Here is a 17,567-nt window from a genome sequence, read left to right as displayed (position 1 = left end):
GACGGGCCTGTTCTAGCGGCCCTTTTAGAGAGGCACGGAGCCGCGTGCCAGCAATGGTTGGCTCCTACCCTTCTCCCCAGGTATTCCTAAAACCAATTAGGATGAAACTCACAATTCTGGAATGTTCAACCCTCACTATCCATCTTCAAAAAGCCACTGCATAAAGGCCTGCTCTCTGGACACCTGTCTGTCTTTCCTGAGGTACATCTGGACAGGAGTACACCTTCCAGGACATACTCCCAGACTTCTAGGAACTGGGCATCACAGCTGTCCAGGGGAGCTACTTTTGCCGTCACCAGCAAAGCAAGATGTAATTACCTCACCAAAGACAGATTTCTAATTTAATTCCGACATTTGCACATTCTGTTACTAGTATGGCTTTGTTTGGAATGTTTGCTCTTTGATGAAAGCTGTCCTGGATTATAGCCCTTGACAAACCTAAAGAGTCAATTCCACTGGCTGGAGGACTGACTAGTCGGGGTTGGCTAGTTGATTAGTTGGTTGACTGCCTGGATGGTTAGTTGGTTGGTTAGTTGGCTGGCTGGCTGGCTGGCTGGCTGGCTGGCTGACTGACTGACTGACTGACTGACTGACTGACAGACTGACAGACTGACAGACTGACTGACTGACTGACTGACTGACTGACTGACTGACTGACTGAGATTGGCTGGCTGGCTGGCTGGCTGGCTGACTGACTGACTGACTGACTGACTGAGATTGGCTGGCTGGCTGGCTGGCTGGCTGGCTGGCTGGCTGGTTGGTTGGTTGGTTGGTTGGTTGGTGGGTGGGTGGGTTGGCTGGTTGTTTGGCTGGCTGATTAGCTGATTGGTTAGTTGGTTGGTTGACTGGCTGGATGGCTAGTAGACTGCTTAGATGATCAGTTGATAGGATGGCTGGTTGGCTAGCTGACTAGATGGATGGGTGGATGGATGGATGGGTGGGTGGGTGGGCGGATAGAGGGATAGAGGGATGGATGGGGGGATGGAGCGATGGTTGGGTAGTTTGTTTGTTTTGTTGACTGGCTGTTTGGCTAGCTGATTGGCTCATTGGTTCAGTAATTAATGTTCCTTCACTGAGTCGATACCAATACAGAAAGATGAATTTGGCTAGTTGTGTGTGCTACAGTCTGTTTTCTACACATTTCTCCATAGAAACTGAGAAGCTGGCTAGCTTCCACTTTCTTATATATCTAGTAACCCAAATTTGGTACAGAACTACTTTAAAGTATGTAAAGAATCTCTGTTACATATGTATATACAATTCTCACATACATAGCTGAGCTCTAGAACTTCCACAAATTTCTAATACCTCCACAGAGTTAGTTCTTTTCAAGGCCCAAGGAAGTCTGGATTCTACAGGACTCCTGACTCTAGGGAGGCATCTCAGTGACTTCTCTCTCCAGTCCCCCACCCGACAGCTATCAGTCTCTGTGTCTCTCAGCATCAGTCTCTGTGTCTCTCAGCATCAGTCTCTGTCTCTCTCAGCATCAGTCTCTGTCTCTCTGTCACATACACAGAGATGGAGGGAAGGAGGGAGGGAAGAGAAGCACTTTCTTAATTTTACTCACAACCACAAAATTAACTTTTAAGGTGATTTTTCAAGTCTGTAAGAGCAAATATCTGTAGTTTATTACACATAAAATAATGAAACTGCCATTAAGAATTTAACTGACTAGCTATTCCTATAAAAAAGGACAAGTCTTCTTTTAAACCTTTAGGTAAGATACAAGATTCGCACTACGGAGTTCCTGGGGTTAAAGAAGAACAAGGCGACAGTTCGAAATAAACAAGTTACCTTGGTGTCTTACCGGATAGGCTTACTTTCTGAATCACTGAGAAACCAAGGGTCTCTCTCTCTCTCTCCTTGCTTCTTCGGCAACTCTAAGTAAAGTGTGTTAGCCTGACAGTTTTCTACATACTCAGAAGGACACTGAGTGCCTTCCATCTAACACAGAGCAAGCATTCAGAAAACAAGTCACCTCAGATGCTGCTGTGCTACTACCACTCCTTAGGATTTAGAAAGAACTCCTGACCTGTTGAGGGCAGCTGTTACATCACACAATTTGTCAAGCCATCCTCCCAAGATACCAAGTACTATTAAATGAGCAGACTAAAACCTCACACTGCAGTCAAGGGTTATCAGCTTGCTGGGACTTCAAAGGCAAAAGCCACACCAGGAAACGTGGTGGCCCAACGCCCTTAATCATGCACATAAACACACTGGGGTCTAGGGGCTTCTATCATCATAAGCAGGCTAATTCACTGGCGAGGACTGTGTTGCCCCGGCTACTGATTCTGAGCCAATTTCAGTCCTCTAGGGTGGGTGACATTCTGACTTAGTCTATCCAACAAGCCTGGAAGTGCTTGAGCTCTCACATGCAGCTATTCAAGAACATCCCAGGAGGAACTCAGAACCACAGGGCTGGGCTGCCTGGCCATATGGCGCCAACACAGGCCTCCCAGCGGCCCTTGGGGCACCAATCAGAGCACAGCAGAGCGGAAGAGCCACCTGACCCAACGCCACACTCACTTCTCTTTCAGTTAATCCTCTGGGGATTTGGTTTGGGTTTTTATTTGTTTTTGTTTCTATTTTCAGGAAACAATGGAAGAATGTGGTTGATTGATTTTACTGAGGTCAACTGTGGCTAAAAATTTTACATAAATATGTCATACTGGGTTTGAGGGTGATAGCAAGTAAATGAAATTTATTAAAATATATTAAAGTGATTCTGGTGCTACCTGAAATAATCACTTATGATTTATATGCATTGTAAATAAAACTATAGGGCTGGAGAGATGGCTCAGCAGTTAAGAGCACTGACTGCTCTTTCAGAAGTCCTGAGTTCAAATCCCAGCAACCATATGCTGGCTCACAACCATCTGTAATGGAATCTGATGAACTCTTCTGGTGTGTCTGAAGACAGCCACAGTGTACTCATATACATTAAATAAATACATACATACATACATACATACATAAATCCTTTTAAAAATAAAATGATACTATAGGTGATGAAAAGATGGCTCCACGGTTAAGAGCGCCTCAGTCCTTCCAGAGGACCCTGGTTCAATTCCCAGCCGACATGGTGGCTCACAACAGCCTGCACCTCCCAGTGCAGGGGACCTGACGCCTCATACAGTCACATGCAGGCAGAACACCGATCAATGCACATGAAATAAAAATCAGTAAGTCATTTCTCAAAGCTTCCACTTTGGTCAGAAAGAACATAATTAAAAAAATAAAACTATAATAGGAAAATGTGGCGGGTATCTTGAGTTGGGAGTTTCCTTATATAAAACACAGTAGAAATCATATGTGAAGGAAAACAGTATTCACCACAGCAGAGAGCAGGTAGGACATTACACCTGCAGCATAGCAAGGACACTGTAAACGCTCTCTGAAGAACAAATGCCAAGGTAGCTTCCAAACCGAGTAAGAGAGGAACGCCTAACAGTTCTCATTAAAGCTCACCCGCCTTACTTCAGGGAAAAGGAAGGATTTGAAAATCTGCACGGACTCCCAGCAGGCTATTCTGATTCAAGCTTTGTGACAATGTCACACTGTGTCAAATGTGTTTCAATCTAACTACAACACAAGAAACAAGTCCCAGGAGTTTACATTTTAGGAAGTAAATATGAATTATTTGATCTACACATTCCTTCAGACCCATTTCCTTAGTAGGAAACTGCATCCACAGGACACTCTGGCATCCGCACTGGGGGCACCTGCTCTCTCAAGCAAGCAGACGTGTGCTCTGTAAATGAGTCTTGTTGATAAAACTCAGATACCTGCGTGTTCACTGCATGAACAACAGAGGCAACCAAGACCATGAAAGCCATTATTACTCAGGTGTCCAATCAGCAAGAAACGTCCCAGCATCTCATCCGCAAAGCCAGGCTGCTTGGCTCCAGTCAGTGGGCACACAGGACAACGACATAAAACACCATGAACCACAGAGCCAATAAACCCCACAGCGTTTCATAGCTGTAATGGCCAAAACACTTGTCTTCATCTTCTGTAGTTGTGGGATTACATATACATATCTGTATGCACATAAACTATGTTCAGCATAGAGAACACATTATAGGAAAATGTCACACAAATGTTTTATAAGCCAGTGCATGAGCTGGCATGCATACAGACATATGGGGATATTTGTAGCAGATATGAAACTACCAAAACCTCTTAAGATTCTGAAGACATACCCAGCGCCGATTCCTCCACACTGCCCCAAGTCAAGTCTTCTCCATCACTTAGACACACCCCTCAAAAACAGGACAGCTGAGCAGCACAGAGTCAACCAAAAGCACGGAACCTTTTCAGGCTTACAATGGAGAGAGCCGGAAACAAGCATTTCACAAGAACACATCTGGAAGCGTTGTTTGAACAAGTCTTCTCTTGAAATTATGACTTTTAAGTATACACACAAAATTATTTTCTAGACTATACCAAAAATACAGCAACACAGGTAAGGATCTTGGCAACTGCTCAGCTGCCTTAATAACAACCAAGAAAAGGTTTCTTTTTGCCAAACAATTGCACTGTTTGTTTCCTTTTTAGAAATATCTACTGTGTACTTCAAGATGCATTTTGGCTGCAAAGATGGTGCCAACAAAAACCGCTTCTGCTCTGAAATAAACATGCAGCGAGAGAGATGTGGCCAGAAAGGAGATGGCAAACAAACACAGATTAGTGTTCACTTCATTTTAAGTCATCTGCAGAAGAATCCATTTTTAATTCAGTTTTTATCTCCATTCAAATTGATATGTTCAGATAAAACACCTGAACAAAAGTTACTAACTTCTACTAAATTTGACTACTTCCAAAACACTGATCATATCCCACATTTTGCTTGTAAGGTCTTCACAATGCAGATACTTTGTAAAAACTAAAAAAGTTATGAGTTCTCATAAAATACTCATATGCCGAGTGTGGGGGCACAGGCCTTTAGTCACAGCATGTGGGAGACAGGAGGACATGATCTCTGGGTTCCACGCCAGTCAGGCCCAGTTGGCAAGACATAGTCTCAAAAGAAAAAACAAAACCCACTAAACTAAAAACGTTCCCTCAAATGTCTAATTCTTTCCGTCTGCCCAGCTGTATACTGACCAGGGTCCTGGTCCCAAATTCGCAGCACAGTAAGGACAGCTGAGACGTAAACCATGAGCCCCAGGCCTGGGAGGGAGCAGCTGAAGGTGTCCCAAGGAAAGCTCAGCATCTGCGGCCATTGTTCTTGATCACTGTTACTTACTTTACATTAAAATCTCTGAGAGTGAGCTGCCAACAGTCCACATACATTTACGAGTACAGAATCTGCAAAACCTGAAACAAGACCTCTGCTAAGCCTCATGCCTGATCCAGCAAAGAACACCCTAGTTTCTTGAGTGAAAAAACAAAGCCGAAAACAAACCCTGAAAATCTCGGTCAGCGTGTGCCGAGCATAAAGCTGTGCTTCTGGTTGGTTCTGTGCTGCATGGACCACCAGCGTGCCTCCTCTGTGGACCCTCAGGGTTGTTCCAAAGCCTGGAGGCAGAACATTCTCCACAGAAGCAGATTAAATTCATTTCCCCTCAACTCAATACAAAACCAAACAGGTGCGCTTGTTTTTCCAAGGACCACACAAAGCTGACCTGTTTAGGGATGTATCTGCCTGGTGACGTGGGAGAGAAGCAAGTGAGGGAAGACCGCAAACCAGTCAGTTACAGTCAGTCAAGAGTAAAGCAGCATGCTATCACCAGGCCGTGCTTCAGTAAGTCAGGCACAGGTACATTTCAAAACTAAACAACCACCACACAACACAAGAGCCACTGGGTTTAATACTAACACTGGCCAACCAGTGTGGCCAGTCCTCCTGACGGAGAGACAAAAGGTGAGTGCCGGTCCTAGCCAGTGACGTTCAGGTCAAGCACTATAGTTCTAACAGAATCCTCATTTAAAATTCCTAGCCCAGGAGCAGAGTGCCAGCCAGGAATCAAACCATGACCCCGAAGCCAAAGACAACTTACCACTCAGCTGGGAAGTGGGCAACTCAATTTACAAAGTTGAATTCCTGCATTTTAATCCTCTGCAGAAATATATGAGCACTGCTAAATGAACTGGATTCAGCTCATTAGAGGTTCACAAGCCAAACACAGAAAGCTCTGGAAGGCATCCAAAGCAAAGCCATGCCTAGGTGGTGACGGCCACTCAACAAACACTCAGTGTCCTAATTATCGTTCACCTTCTCCTCTGAAGAACGGAAGCTGCTGTCCCTACACAACTACAAGGCTCAGCCAGGTACATTAATCCTTGGAGAAGATGGCAGATGAACAGCCAGTCACAGTGTCTGCAGCTTGCTGGAGACACACTTAGAACTGCCAGATCGGAGGGGGGAAAAATCAAAACAGACCAAAAGCCCAGGGTAGTGGCATGCGCATCCCAGCATTTACGAGGTAGAGACAGGAGGGTCAGGGGGTCAAGACTACTCTACTATACTGGGAGATTAAAGCCAGGTTAGAAACCTTTCCTAAAGGGGCACATGAAAGTAAGTGCACATGTACACACAGCCTAAAGGGGTGTGTGTGTGTGTATGTGTGTGTGTGTGTGTGTGTGTGAGTGTGAGTGTATGTGTATGTGTGCTCATGTATGTCTATGTGTGTGCATGTGTATGTATGTGCACGTGTGATCTAACAACTATTTCTCAATACCTTTACTAGTTCCTCTCCTTTGTACCTATAAGAACCATTCGAAATACTGTGTGTGCTGGAGGAGGCTGTGCCTCTGGGGCTCAGTACTCAATGCACAGCCCCAGACAGGGAGGAAAACATCAATACCTGAAGCCTTATCTCCTTTACAATATTAGCAAGCATTCAAAAAGAAATCTATTCCAGCCAGACGTGGTGGCGCACTCCTGTATTCCCAGCACTTGGGAAGCAGAGGCAGGCGGATTTCTGAGTTCGAGGCCAGCCTGGTCTACAGACTGAGTTCCAGGACAGCCAGGGCTACACAGAGAAACCCTGTCTCAAAAAACCAAAAAACAAAAATAATAAAAAAATAAAAACTATCCCAAACTATTTGAAATTTCAAAATGCGACAAGGCCGTCTTGCAGTGAATGAAAAGTTAGCACGCAGTCGATTACAGGCCTGGCTGTGACCGACTTCACGTGAAGCATGAGATCTCTGCAGCCAGAACAGACACCATTTTTTTCCATCATCAGAAATATTTATGCACCTGAGTTGGATATTTCTTTTTAGTTAGCAGTAAATACCTGAGCTGAAATCTTACTTTAAAAACGTGCTGAGGGCAGGAGAGACAGTCCAGTGGGCCGACTGCTTGCCAAAAAGCCCAACGAAGTAAGTTCAGCCCTGCAACCCACATGCTGCACGGACAGAAGCAGTCACACGGCCATCCTGCAACTTTCACACACATGCTGTGACACACGCGTATGTATATATACAGACACTCACACTCACAATTACTAATGTTTTTAAAAATCACACAGAAGCCATCTGCTGCAAAGCTTGATGGGTAATCAACAACTTGTCCTTTCAAATAAGTGTGCAAGGGTCACGGGACTACATAAAGCCAACAAGCCAAGAAAACTTAGATTATATTTTACTGCAGATCTATTTTTCGCCCTACACACTTGAGGAGGAAATAAAAGAAATTTCCTTGCTAGCCATTCTTCACACACTTCCTATATTTGGCTCTCACTCTAGTGTGGCAAACTAGGCCACAGTCTAAAACTAACAAGCCCTGAACTTCCTTAGGGAAGAGAGCACAACCTCACATCAAGGACTCACGGGAAAGCTGGCTGGAAGCCAAGGGCACAGGAATCCCTGTGCACCGCTGCACTGCTCTCCCTGCCTCGTCCCTCCATAGCAGACAGAACTTTTCACCCCATCCTATGGACTGCAAGTATGGGGAGGCCTTCTGCAACCTGCCACGAGGGGGGGGGTTGGAGGGGTGGGAGGGGGGAGAAGTAGGGGTGTGGTGTTCTTCCTCTTCACAGAGAGGAAGGCGGCATGAACAATACAAGGCTCCTGTCATGTGTGGGGACAGCGAGAGCTGTTGCCTTCTTACTCATTAATACACACACACACACACACACAATCGGCTGCTTCAACTCTGAAGAAAGACTGACAGATAAAGGGGTAACCTGGGGTAATAGGAAGCAGATTGATCCTGCACTCAGAGCTGTCTTTTGACATTGTGGAGGGAGGTTGCCAATAATGTACTAAGAGCAGCCTGAGGATCCAGGCTAGTGCTGAAGGGCTGACCTAATGACCTAATTCCATCCTTCCCTGTGACTGCGGGATGAGGACAGACAATACTCAACTACAGCTGACAGCTCCAACTACTAAATAGACTTTCAAAAGGACAAGAGTCCTGTCAGACTTGTTTCCTCAAGGAAGAGTTTCTCTAAAATCCAGAGAAGGGTTTCCTGTGAGAAAGGGCTACTAATGACGGCCACGGCTCTCGGAGCAGCAGTCCAGTCTGGAGGCAGTAAACGCTTGCCCCACTAGCCCCACGCTTCTGGGGATGCCAGGCATGCTGTGCAGGATATAAATAGCCTTTCGTGTTCCAAGTCACTAAATACCTTGACAAGGCTGGATCTAACTGTGTGCTTCCCGGGCCCGGACCTCCTCTGGCCAGTCTTAGGACATGTCAGGAGCCAGGCAGGCCTGGGCCTGGGCTGCTACAAGCTGGGATAGGGAATGGCTAAAGCCACTTGATCCTGGAGGGAAGAAAAAGATGGAGCTTTCTGCTTAAGAGCAGGAAAGGCCTCTCTCATCCAAGACAACTAAGCAAATTCACAAATGAAATACTGAAACCTTAGCCAGGCAGTGGTGGCGCACGCCTGTAATCCCAGCACTCTGGGAGGCAGAGGCAGGTGGATTCTGAGTTCGAGGCCAGCCTGGTCTACAGAGTGAGTTCCAGGACAGCCAGGGCTACACAGAGAAACCCTGTCTCGAAAAAAACAAAATCTAAAACAAAAACAAAACAAAACAAAACAAAAAAGAAATCCTGAAACCTTTTCTAGAACATGCCACAATCAATGCAAAGTGACTTTCTGGGCCCCTTCTAACCCAGGCTGGAGGCACAGACCCATAATCCCCCCACTGGGAGAGTAAGTTTGAGGGCAGCCTGGGCTAACAACCAGATTAACTCAAACATCAACAATAAAACTTTGAATGACTGGAAATTTCACCTGAAGAAGTCCTTCCACAGGTCAGCAACTGAGGGCAGACCATGGAATGAAAGCCAAGGTCACTGGGAAGAGCAACACTGCCTCCCACCAAGTGGGAGCTTTGTCTACTTTGTTGCAAGTAGGAAAGGAAAGGAAAAAGGAAAAAGGAAAAAGGAAAGGAAAGAAGGAAGGAAGGAAGGAAGGAAGGAAGGAAGGAAGGAAGGAAGGAAGGAAGGAAGGAAGGAAAGGAAGGAAGGAAGGAAGGAAGGAAGGAAGGAAGGAAGGAAGGAAGGAAGGAAGGAAGGAAGGAAGGAAGGAAGGAAAGAAGTGATCTATTTTATTGCAAGTTCTACTTTCCATCTGTAATAAAAGAAAAAAGGGGATATCACAGAAACACTTGCAGGTTCTCTCAATACCAGTAACAGGTAGAAATCAACAGAGAAAAACCAAAGCACTGGAAGGCAGAGAGAAAGGCCAACACTAACCTGCTGCTGTGGGTACTGCAGGCCTCCCAGGGCCCCTGGAGCCCGGCCCTGCATGCCAAGGGGATAGCGCTGTGCACCTGGGGGACCGTAGGAGCCTCCTGGGTACGGACTGCTCTGCTGCGGCTGCGAGTGGGGGTGAGTGCCCATCCCGTACAACTGAGGTCTCTTCATCACCATGGGGTCCATCGGACTGCCCTGTGAAGAAACACAGAAGCAAATTTATTAGCTATTGCTTATAGCAAATACAACCTTTGTGTTTTAATATATGCACATAACACATCTATCTAAATGTTGAGATTAAAGACCATAATTCCAAAAATAAAAACCCAGAATACTAAGGGAAAAATACTTTTTTATTTTACTAACTTTCAGATAGGATTTTAAAATTAAGACAATCTGGAATAAACACTGTAAGGAAAAATTCTATACCCTAAGTATCTAAAAATCCTAAAAAACATAGAAAACAACATGATTGTGATTCAAAGCATCCTAGAACTCTGTCATCTAAAAATGACCTTTTAGACCCAAGTCTCCAAGTCTTAATGAAGCCTTTGTGCCCCTGGGTATTCACTGAAGTAAAAGGAAGAATTTTAGTTAATGTAAAATGTTTTTAGACAAAACTCTCCAAAGATAATGAGTGCGCAGCAATAAGTCCCGGGTTGTGAGTCACCAGCCAGTAAACATCACACCACACAGCAGTTCAAAGCTAGACGCCGAATTTTATTTTTGGTCTGGTGAGTCAGTCCTTGAGCCTCAGGCCAAGGCCACCAGTGAGACCGCTAGACCAAGAGACGTAGGCCCGAGCTTCAGGCAGGGCCTTCACAGCCTGGGCTCATCAAAGCAGCAGAGCTGTGATGGAAAACCCCTCACCAAAGGAAGGCCACAGATCACAACATTCACCAACAGATCCCCAAATCAAGTGTGGATACCTACTGTGTGCCAGGCTAATACCTACTGTGTGCCAGGCTTCCAGAGCACAGGCAGTGAGAACATGCGGGCCCTCAGGAAGATGTGCAGACTAAGTGGAAGGCAGGCTCCCGGAGTGAGAGATGGCACAAAGTTCCAACTTCAGAAAATAAAGTGCCGGGAGCGCCACAGGACATGGAAGCCCCTGGGCTTTGGACCACGCAGGAGGCTGGGGTTCTGAATAGGACTTAGAGAGGCCCTCTCAGGCTGCCTCTTCTGAAAACCCCTGGGTGCTGTCATCAGAGCCACCTGTCAGGACCACTCCCCCAGGAAGTGGCTGAAAGCAGGGCCAGTTGCCGCACTGGGCAGGTGAGACAGAGGTCCTGACTGGGCAGAGGACAAGAGGCCACGAGGACAGACTCCAAGCACACACACAGACTTGGAATCCACAATGTGACAAATGACAGGGGTTAGACACAGGTTGAAGAAAATGCAGTGGAGGCAAGACTGGGAACCAACAGTTACATGACATGAAAGGCCACACAAAGTGGCACAAAGTAAACGCTCAATAAACGTGAGATGGCATGGCAAGTAAAGCCATTAACTTTATCCAGGTAGAAGGCACATGGTGAGTATCCTGGCCTAGGAGACTGAGGAAGAGGATCACGAGTGTTAAGTGTGAACAGAGTTTGAAAGGAGAGGGGAGAGGGAACAGAGAGAATGATGGGTCAAAGAATAAGGGAGCACCGCCATTTAGGCAGAAGGGGAAAACATGGACCACAAAGAAACCAGAGTGTCGGGAACTGCAGTCAAAATCCCAGGAAGCATACTGTTATCGAAGAGGAGGCGACCTCATGGAGCAGCCAAGCAGCCAACAGGGCCCAGCAGGCCACACGGGAAGGTGGGAAGCCTGGACCAACATTTGGCTGGGACAGGTGTCTGCTGAACTCTGCAAAAAAAGTCACACTGCCAGCACTGAGGCATAATGGTGGGGGTAGAGGGAGGAGCTGCGGTAAACACTACAAGCAGTGGCAGAGGGAGGCGTGGGGGCCGCCTCCTCCTTCCCTCTCCCTCCATCTCCCTCCATCTCCCTCCATCTCGCTCCTCCCTCCTCCTCGCTCTGCAGGGCTGCAGGTGGTCAGTTCTCCTTTTGGGTCACCTGGTGTGCACTGCACTGCAGGCAGAGGGTGGGCTGCCATGACTGTGGGGAGAGACATCATGCCCCAGCGCCAGGATGCAGGCATGCGGGCGGCTGACACACTGCCTGTGTGACAGGCCAGCAGAAAGCACCAGCTCCAGGTAGGAACACTGCGGGACACACCTGGCCTTAGTCAGAGACACCATCCCTCAACAATGGGCCGACTGTGGAACACAGGGGAGCCGGGAATATCTATCCCTGCATATTCGCAGATTGGGGATTTAAACTATTACTTTCACCTCCCAAGAACTTTGGCCCTAAAATAAATGGAAATGAGCAACAGCATATGGTTGTCCTCAGTCAGCACATGGCTCCTCCACAGCCTCGGCTGCACACACACACACACACACACACACACACACACTCACACGCTGTCTGCGGCAGCAGGAGATCTGGAACTAAGCATTGCCTCAGAGTATTTACATTACAATGTACACTTGTGAAAGCAGGGTGTAATTCTTCCCCAGATTTTCTTTCCAAGATAAAACAGAACTCTCTTCGATGGTTGAGATGGTAATTTCCAAATCAGCCGAAGGAATGGTGGCCCAGAGAGAGAGAGAGGCTGTGTGCTGGCCACCAGGTTGGAGGCCCATCAGCAGGGCTCTGCAGGCCTGTGTCCTCACTGATCAGACGGTGCTCCCACAGGAGGAATCCTCCCCTCCCTCTACAGCATGCCTAGGCCATGCCATGATGGAAGCGAGGGGTTGAACTGGCACAGGGTGCAGAATGCAGACTCCCAGCCCTCGGGTGCCAGCACCGGGCACTGCTGCCCAGCAGTGAAGGAGACTGTTCTGTAGCGTCTGTCCCAGCAACTTGGTCCTAGATAAAATGCAGTTAGCTTAACCCCAAGACTCACAAAGTCAAGAAGGTGAGCTAGAGTTATCTCCACCTTGAAGGCAGCCATGGGCTCGGCTCGGAGACGCTATGTGCGGACACTCAGACCTACTCACACAAGGCACCTCATCTAATTTCACCCTTCTCCCTTACCTCTTAGCATCAGGTACTCATCCCTCTGAGCACCTGCTGACTTCGACATTAAAGCACGGAATGCGGTACCCCAGCCCCTGCCCGGCTCCTCACTGCTAGCTCTATAAAGCAACCAAAACAACAATGAAAACCAAGACTCTCCCAGGGAAGACAAGGGCCGGGTTGGTCCTCACGTGCACATGTAAGTTCAAGTCCTGTTGTTCGTGTCACCTGTCCCCCAGTAGGATCCTTCTAGAAAATGACTATTTTCCTTTCTCACATAAAGTGTATGCTCTACCAGGCACAATCAGGTCAAAGGCCTTCAAGCACCTCACTGAGTGACTTGTTCTGGTGGTGTTTCTCTCCAAGAACATTCCAGGATGCTTGCCACACATGAGTTTTGATCCCATGAGAAAGATGTTCTGAAGGCCATGAGGCCACCAGTCCACGACCAGACTGGGTTTTATTACTTGTTAAGACTTCCAAATCCCTCTACTGCCAAATCACCTCCTTTTCCTTTCTCTCCCTCCAAGACACACATACATACCCCACCACCACCACCATAACACACACCTCAGACACCTCACAGACTACACACGCGCGCGTACGCGTGCACACACACACACACACACACACTTGCTTTTGACTGTTTTGTCTTCCAACAGCCTCAGTTCCCCTATCCATGGAGTATGACGTGAGGACAGGAAGCATGATCCAGTCTGAAGCAGATCTGGGCACAGATCTGAGCACAGTGGGAACAAGGTCCTGCTTGCTCTCTTATAGGGTTCCAAAAGCCACCCTGGGAGTCCTCCTGGGTAAGTCACCCAAGCCAGAAGACCACAGCTCCTAGCTCTCTAGTATAACTCAGATAGTCACTCGGTGTCACTATTTCAGAATATGTCTACACATATACTTATAGTAAAGATACCAATGTAAGGTTATTTTATCCCTAAATATCTAATTAAGGACCTAATTTACCAACTATTCCATATGGTTTTCTCAGTCCAGTTCCTTAGACCGCCAACTGGAGGAAGGCCTGGCGACCCCACTCCCCCAACACCTCCATCTGCAACCGCATTACAATCTGGATTAAACAAGCTTTCCAGTCGCAGGGGAAAGTGGTCTGTTGCTGGTGACTAACTGTGACAAGACTTAAGTAATATTCCATTGCCTAGAAAGCTGACAAAAATAACCAGACCTAGCATGAACAAGTATTGGAGCAAACAGGTACATAAAAAACCATAAACAGGACTAGCAAGATGAGTCGGGGGTGGAGCTCCTGCTGTCAGGCCTAGCATCCTGAGTTGGATCCCTGGGGCCCATACAGTAGGAGACAACAGACTTCTGCAAATTGTCCTCCCTTCCCTATCGAGTGTAGGCAGAGAGGCACACACAGAGCGGGGAATAGATAGACAGATAGACAGACAGACAGACAGACAGACCCACCAAGTACCTGAAACCCTGAAACCTAAGAGGTCAAAGAAAAACCAGAACCAAACTAACTATTCCACAGTCACAAAGCATACTATAGCTAGACAGTGGGTGACCCGGGGACATAGAGAAGGAATGTACAAACTACAGTCCAGGGTTCAATTGTGATGCATATAAGTGTGGCTCTGTGAAAGGGCTGCTAATGACTAGGGCAGCCACTGGAACCAGTGTATGGCTGTCATTGTATAAAGCAATTTCCTCTCTACAGCTCTATCAACCCCGCGCTTCCGACGCCCTGGCTTTCTGCAGCAGGGCGGGCGGGCGGGCGGCTGCGGCCCTGTCCAGTGTCCAGCACTGGCCTTGCTCCCTGGTATGTAGGCTCAGGGCGGAGGCCTGTGGAACAGCTGGGGCTCACTCTCGCCCCAACAGAGATCTGCGTAGCTTGTTGCACGTCAATCACCAGGCCCTGCTACCACAGCACTGTGAAATGTCCCCAGGTTGCATGTGACAGCTTCTGTGGAGCCCTGTGCCGCTATCTCACCCCTGTATGACATTGTTCATGTTCCCTATGAGATTTCTGGCCTCCCTAGCACACCCTTGACCACACCCAAGCTTGGGGCTCGTTCTCATCTTATACACAGATGACCTGGATAGCGGTGGTTGCTTAGGAGCTCTGACTGATCACAGAAAGGAAAGCATTTCAGAACAGAAAGTCAGCACTGGCACTCAACTTGGCAACTGATACACGCAGGACAGCAGACACGCGTGACACCAGCAGCAATGTATAAGTGACTTCCTTGGTAACATACTACTAAAGGCCTTATCATCGGTTTCCCCAAAGGAGCAGGACTCCTAAGACTCATTCCCTCCTTTCATAAGAGCACCTAGTCGTGGTCAAGTATTAAGTGCCACGGTTCTCAGTTACCACAGAACCAAAGGCCAATGTGACTCCCATCCAGATGACAGAGGAAGGTCTGACTCTCGGACTGACATTGGAAAACATGCCCCCTGCCCCTAAAACTGTGTGCCGTGACTTGTACTGGGGCAGAACTGTGCTTCCGGAATCAATATCCTCTAGCAATACAAAAATGTCTGCTTAATCCGCTAGTGATGCAGGTGTAAAAGATCTCTCAGACACGAGACGAAGCCGAGGACGTTTCCTGCGGCTATCCCCGGATGGCAACCTCTCGGGGTCTGACGGCAACCTCTTGCCTCTGACTAAGCCGCGCTAGCAACGTGAGGAAGGTGGTAGACACGCCACGCACCACGCACTCGCCCCGCTCTGGGGAAGCACCGCGGACAGCAGCCTTGGGTCTCCAGTCTGGACTCCCTGAGGCAGGTATGCAACTGTGCGATGACATGTGATGATGAGGAGCTAACAAGACAATTCTGTTTTGTTCTTAAAATAATGAGATGGTAAATTTTATGTGCACCACTTGGTCTGAAATAAAAGTGTCTTGATGCATAAGTTTAGGTAAAGAAGTCTAAATATTATCGATAACGCGCTAGACGTGGACAGCACACTGCGAGAGGCTGAGTGAGGCAGGGGATCTTCAGTTCCCAGTCAGCTTGGGCTATGGAGCAGGATACTGCAAGCCTTGGGGTTTTGTTTTTTTGTTTTGTTGTGTTGTGTTGTGTTGTGTTTTGAGGTATTTTTTAATTTTTTTCCTTTACAACAAAAATAGAAGATATACAGTGTCTTCCCAGTTACATTTTAAGTTTTATCCTGAGTTCAAAATACCATTATTACTATTAGAATTATTGATGTCCATAAAACATTATAACCTTTATATAAGTCCCATAAACTATGAATGAAAAGCAACAGCATAAGACACTGACTGACGGCTGTGATTCTTAACTCTTAGGATGCTGGAGGAAATTAAGCATCTGAACTAGGGGTGGTGCACACACATTTAAGGACCTAGGAAGCAAAAGCAAGCATATCTCTCTCTGTGAGAATTCAAGGCCAACCAGGGCTACACACTAAGGTCCAGGCTCGCCATTCAGGGCTACAGTGAGGCCTTGTCCCAACCCTGAAAAGTAAAGTAAAGAAATCTATGATGTGCTGAGTTCCCAAATTTAACTCGGATTCAGAGGTTCACAGACTCCACCCTCCTGAAGCCTCATTCAAAGCCTTTGCTGACACTGTCAAATGACAGCAAATGTCATTCATTTCCAAGACATCTCAATCTATGCATTCTCCCGTGACCACACAGTCACCCGGTTAAGCAGGCAGCGAGGGGACTCAGCTTTGGACGTGAAAAGACGGGCACTGGTGGTGATGCGCACGAGCCCTCCGGGGGCCACCCCTGGGGACACTCTGCTTCTTCCTTCTCTGGGTGGCACTCCTTGTCATCCACACCCACCAGAGTCTGAATTCACACCTCTGGTGGATTATCTGAGACGGCTATAGCTACTTCCCTTCTTGAAGTAAGAAATAACCACTTGCCCCCCTGACACAAAGTTATCAGGGTAAGTCCTTAGTTGCTTTCTTCCAGAACCTACCCAAATGTTAATGTAGCCTAAAATCTCTGCTTGCTCCGGGCCATCCCTCGTCTGTGAACAAACCCACTTGCCCCATCTTGTAGTGGACACCTGGAAGTTATAGGATAGTTGAGCTGTGTGGCAGAAGTCTATGTATCGCTGCTATTTCTATTTGTTTATTGCTGGCCACTGTTCCTAACCTGACGAAACGCTTGTTTGGATCCTTAAGGACCTCTCCCAGTTCTTGGCTGACACCAGCCATCAGTTTGATCACCATGCCATTAAGTCTTCAGCCACATCACTAATATTCAAGAGAAGTCTGGAAAAGCATGGGGAAAGAACTCCACGGTGTTTCATAAAGACTCAGGCAATCCCTGGGCGGTCTGGAGCACGGGACCTGAAGCACCCCCGTCCCCTTCCTGCGCTACTCCTGCAAGCAAGCACAAGGCCTACCACACCTGCCAATCATCTCCATCTTCTCAAATACAAAACAAAGAATCCAGTGTTCAACAGAATCAGAGGTGAAGAGTATACAGGAAGTGGCATGGGCATGAACCCCGCCACGGTCACTTGTAAGTCACACTAATTCAGGTGCGACCATTACAAGCACAGTCACATACCCTCTCAGTGCTGGCGGGCCTCCTAAAGCTCTTTTCTTTCGAGGAAGTCAATGAAGTGAGAGCCCAGACAGCCCACTGTTTGTTTTCTTGTCTTGCTGGTGCACTGATGAAGGCCAAAGGTGTCTTTACTAAGATTTACTATTTTATGTATGTGAGTACACTGTCGCTTTCTCAGCTTTCTCAGATCCCATTACAGATGGTTGTGAGCCACCGCGATGGTGGGGAACTGAACGCAGGACCTCTAGAAGAGCAGTCAGCGCTCTTAACCGCTGAGCCGTCTCTCCAGCCCACGGGTCGGTTTTCTCTG

The 17,567-nt window shown here is 47.4% G+C and overlaps 1 protein-coding gene across 1 annotated transcript in view; it reads right to left on the bottom strand.

The window, feature by feature from the left end:
* The window catches only part of Arid1b (AT-rich interaction domain 1B), a 337,801-nt gene that overhangs the window by 282,979 nt on the left and 37,255 nt on the right, over nucleotides 1–17,567 (bottom strand). Inside the window, exon 2 of the mRNA XM_052169726.1 lies at nucleotides 9,656–9,850. Coding sequence (XP_052025686.1) covers nucleotides 9,656–9,850 — 195 coding nt within the window. The remainder of the gene's footprint in view (nucleotides 1–9,655; nucleotides 9,851–17,567) is intronic.

This window comes from Apodemus sylvaticus, chromosome 23, assembly GCF_947179515.1.
Source record: "Apodemus sylvaticus chromosome 23, mApoSyl1.1, whole genome shotgun sequence".
NCBI lineage: Eukaryota > Metazoa > Chordata > Mammalia > Rodentia > Muridae > Apodemus > Apodemus sylvaticus.
Note: the sequence above shows the minus strand (reverse complement) of the source record. Positions and strands in the feature narration are given on the sequence as shown.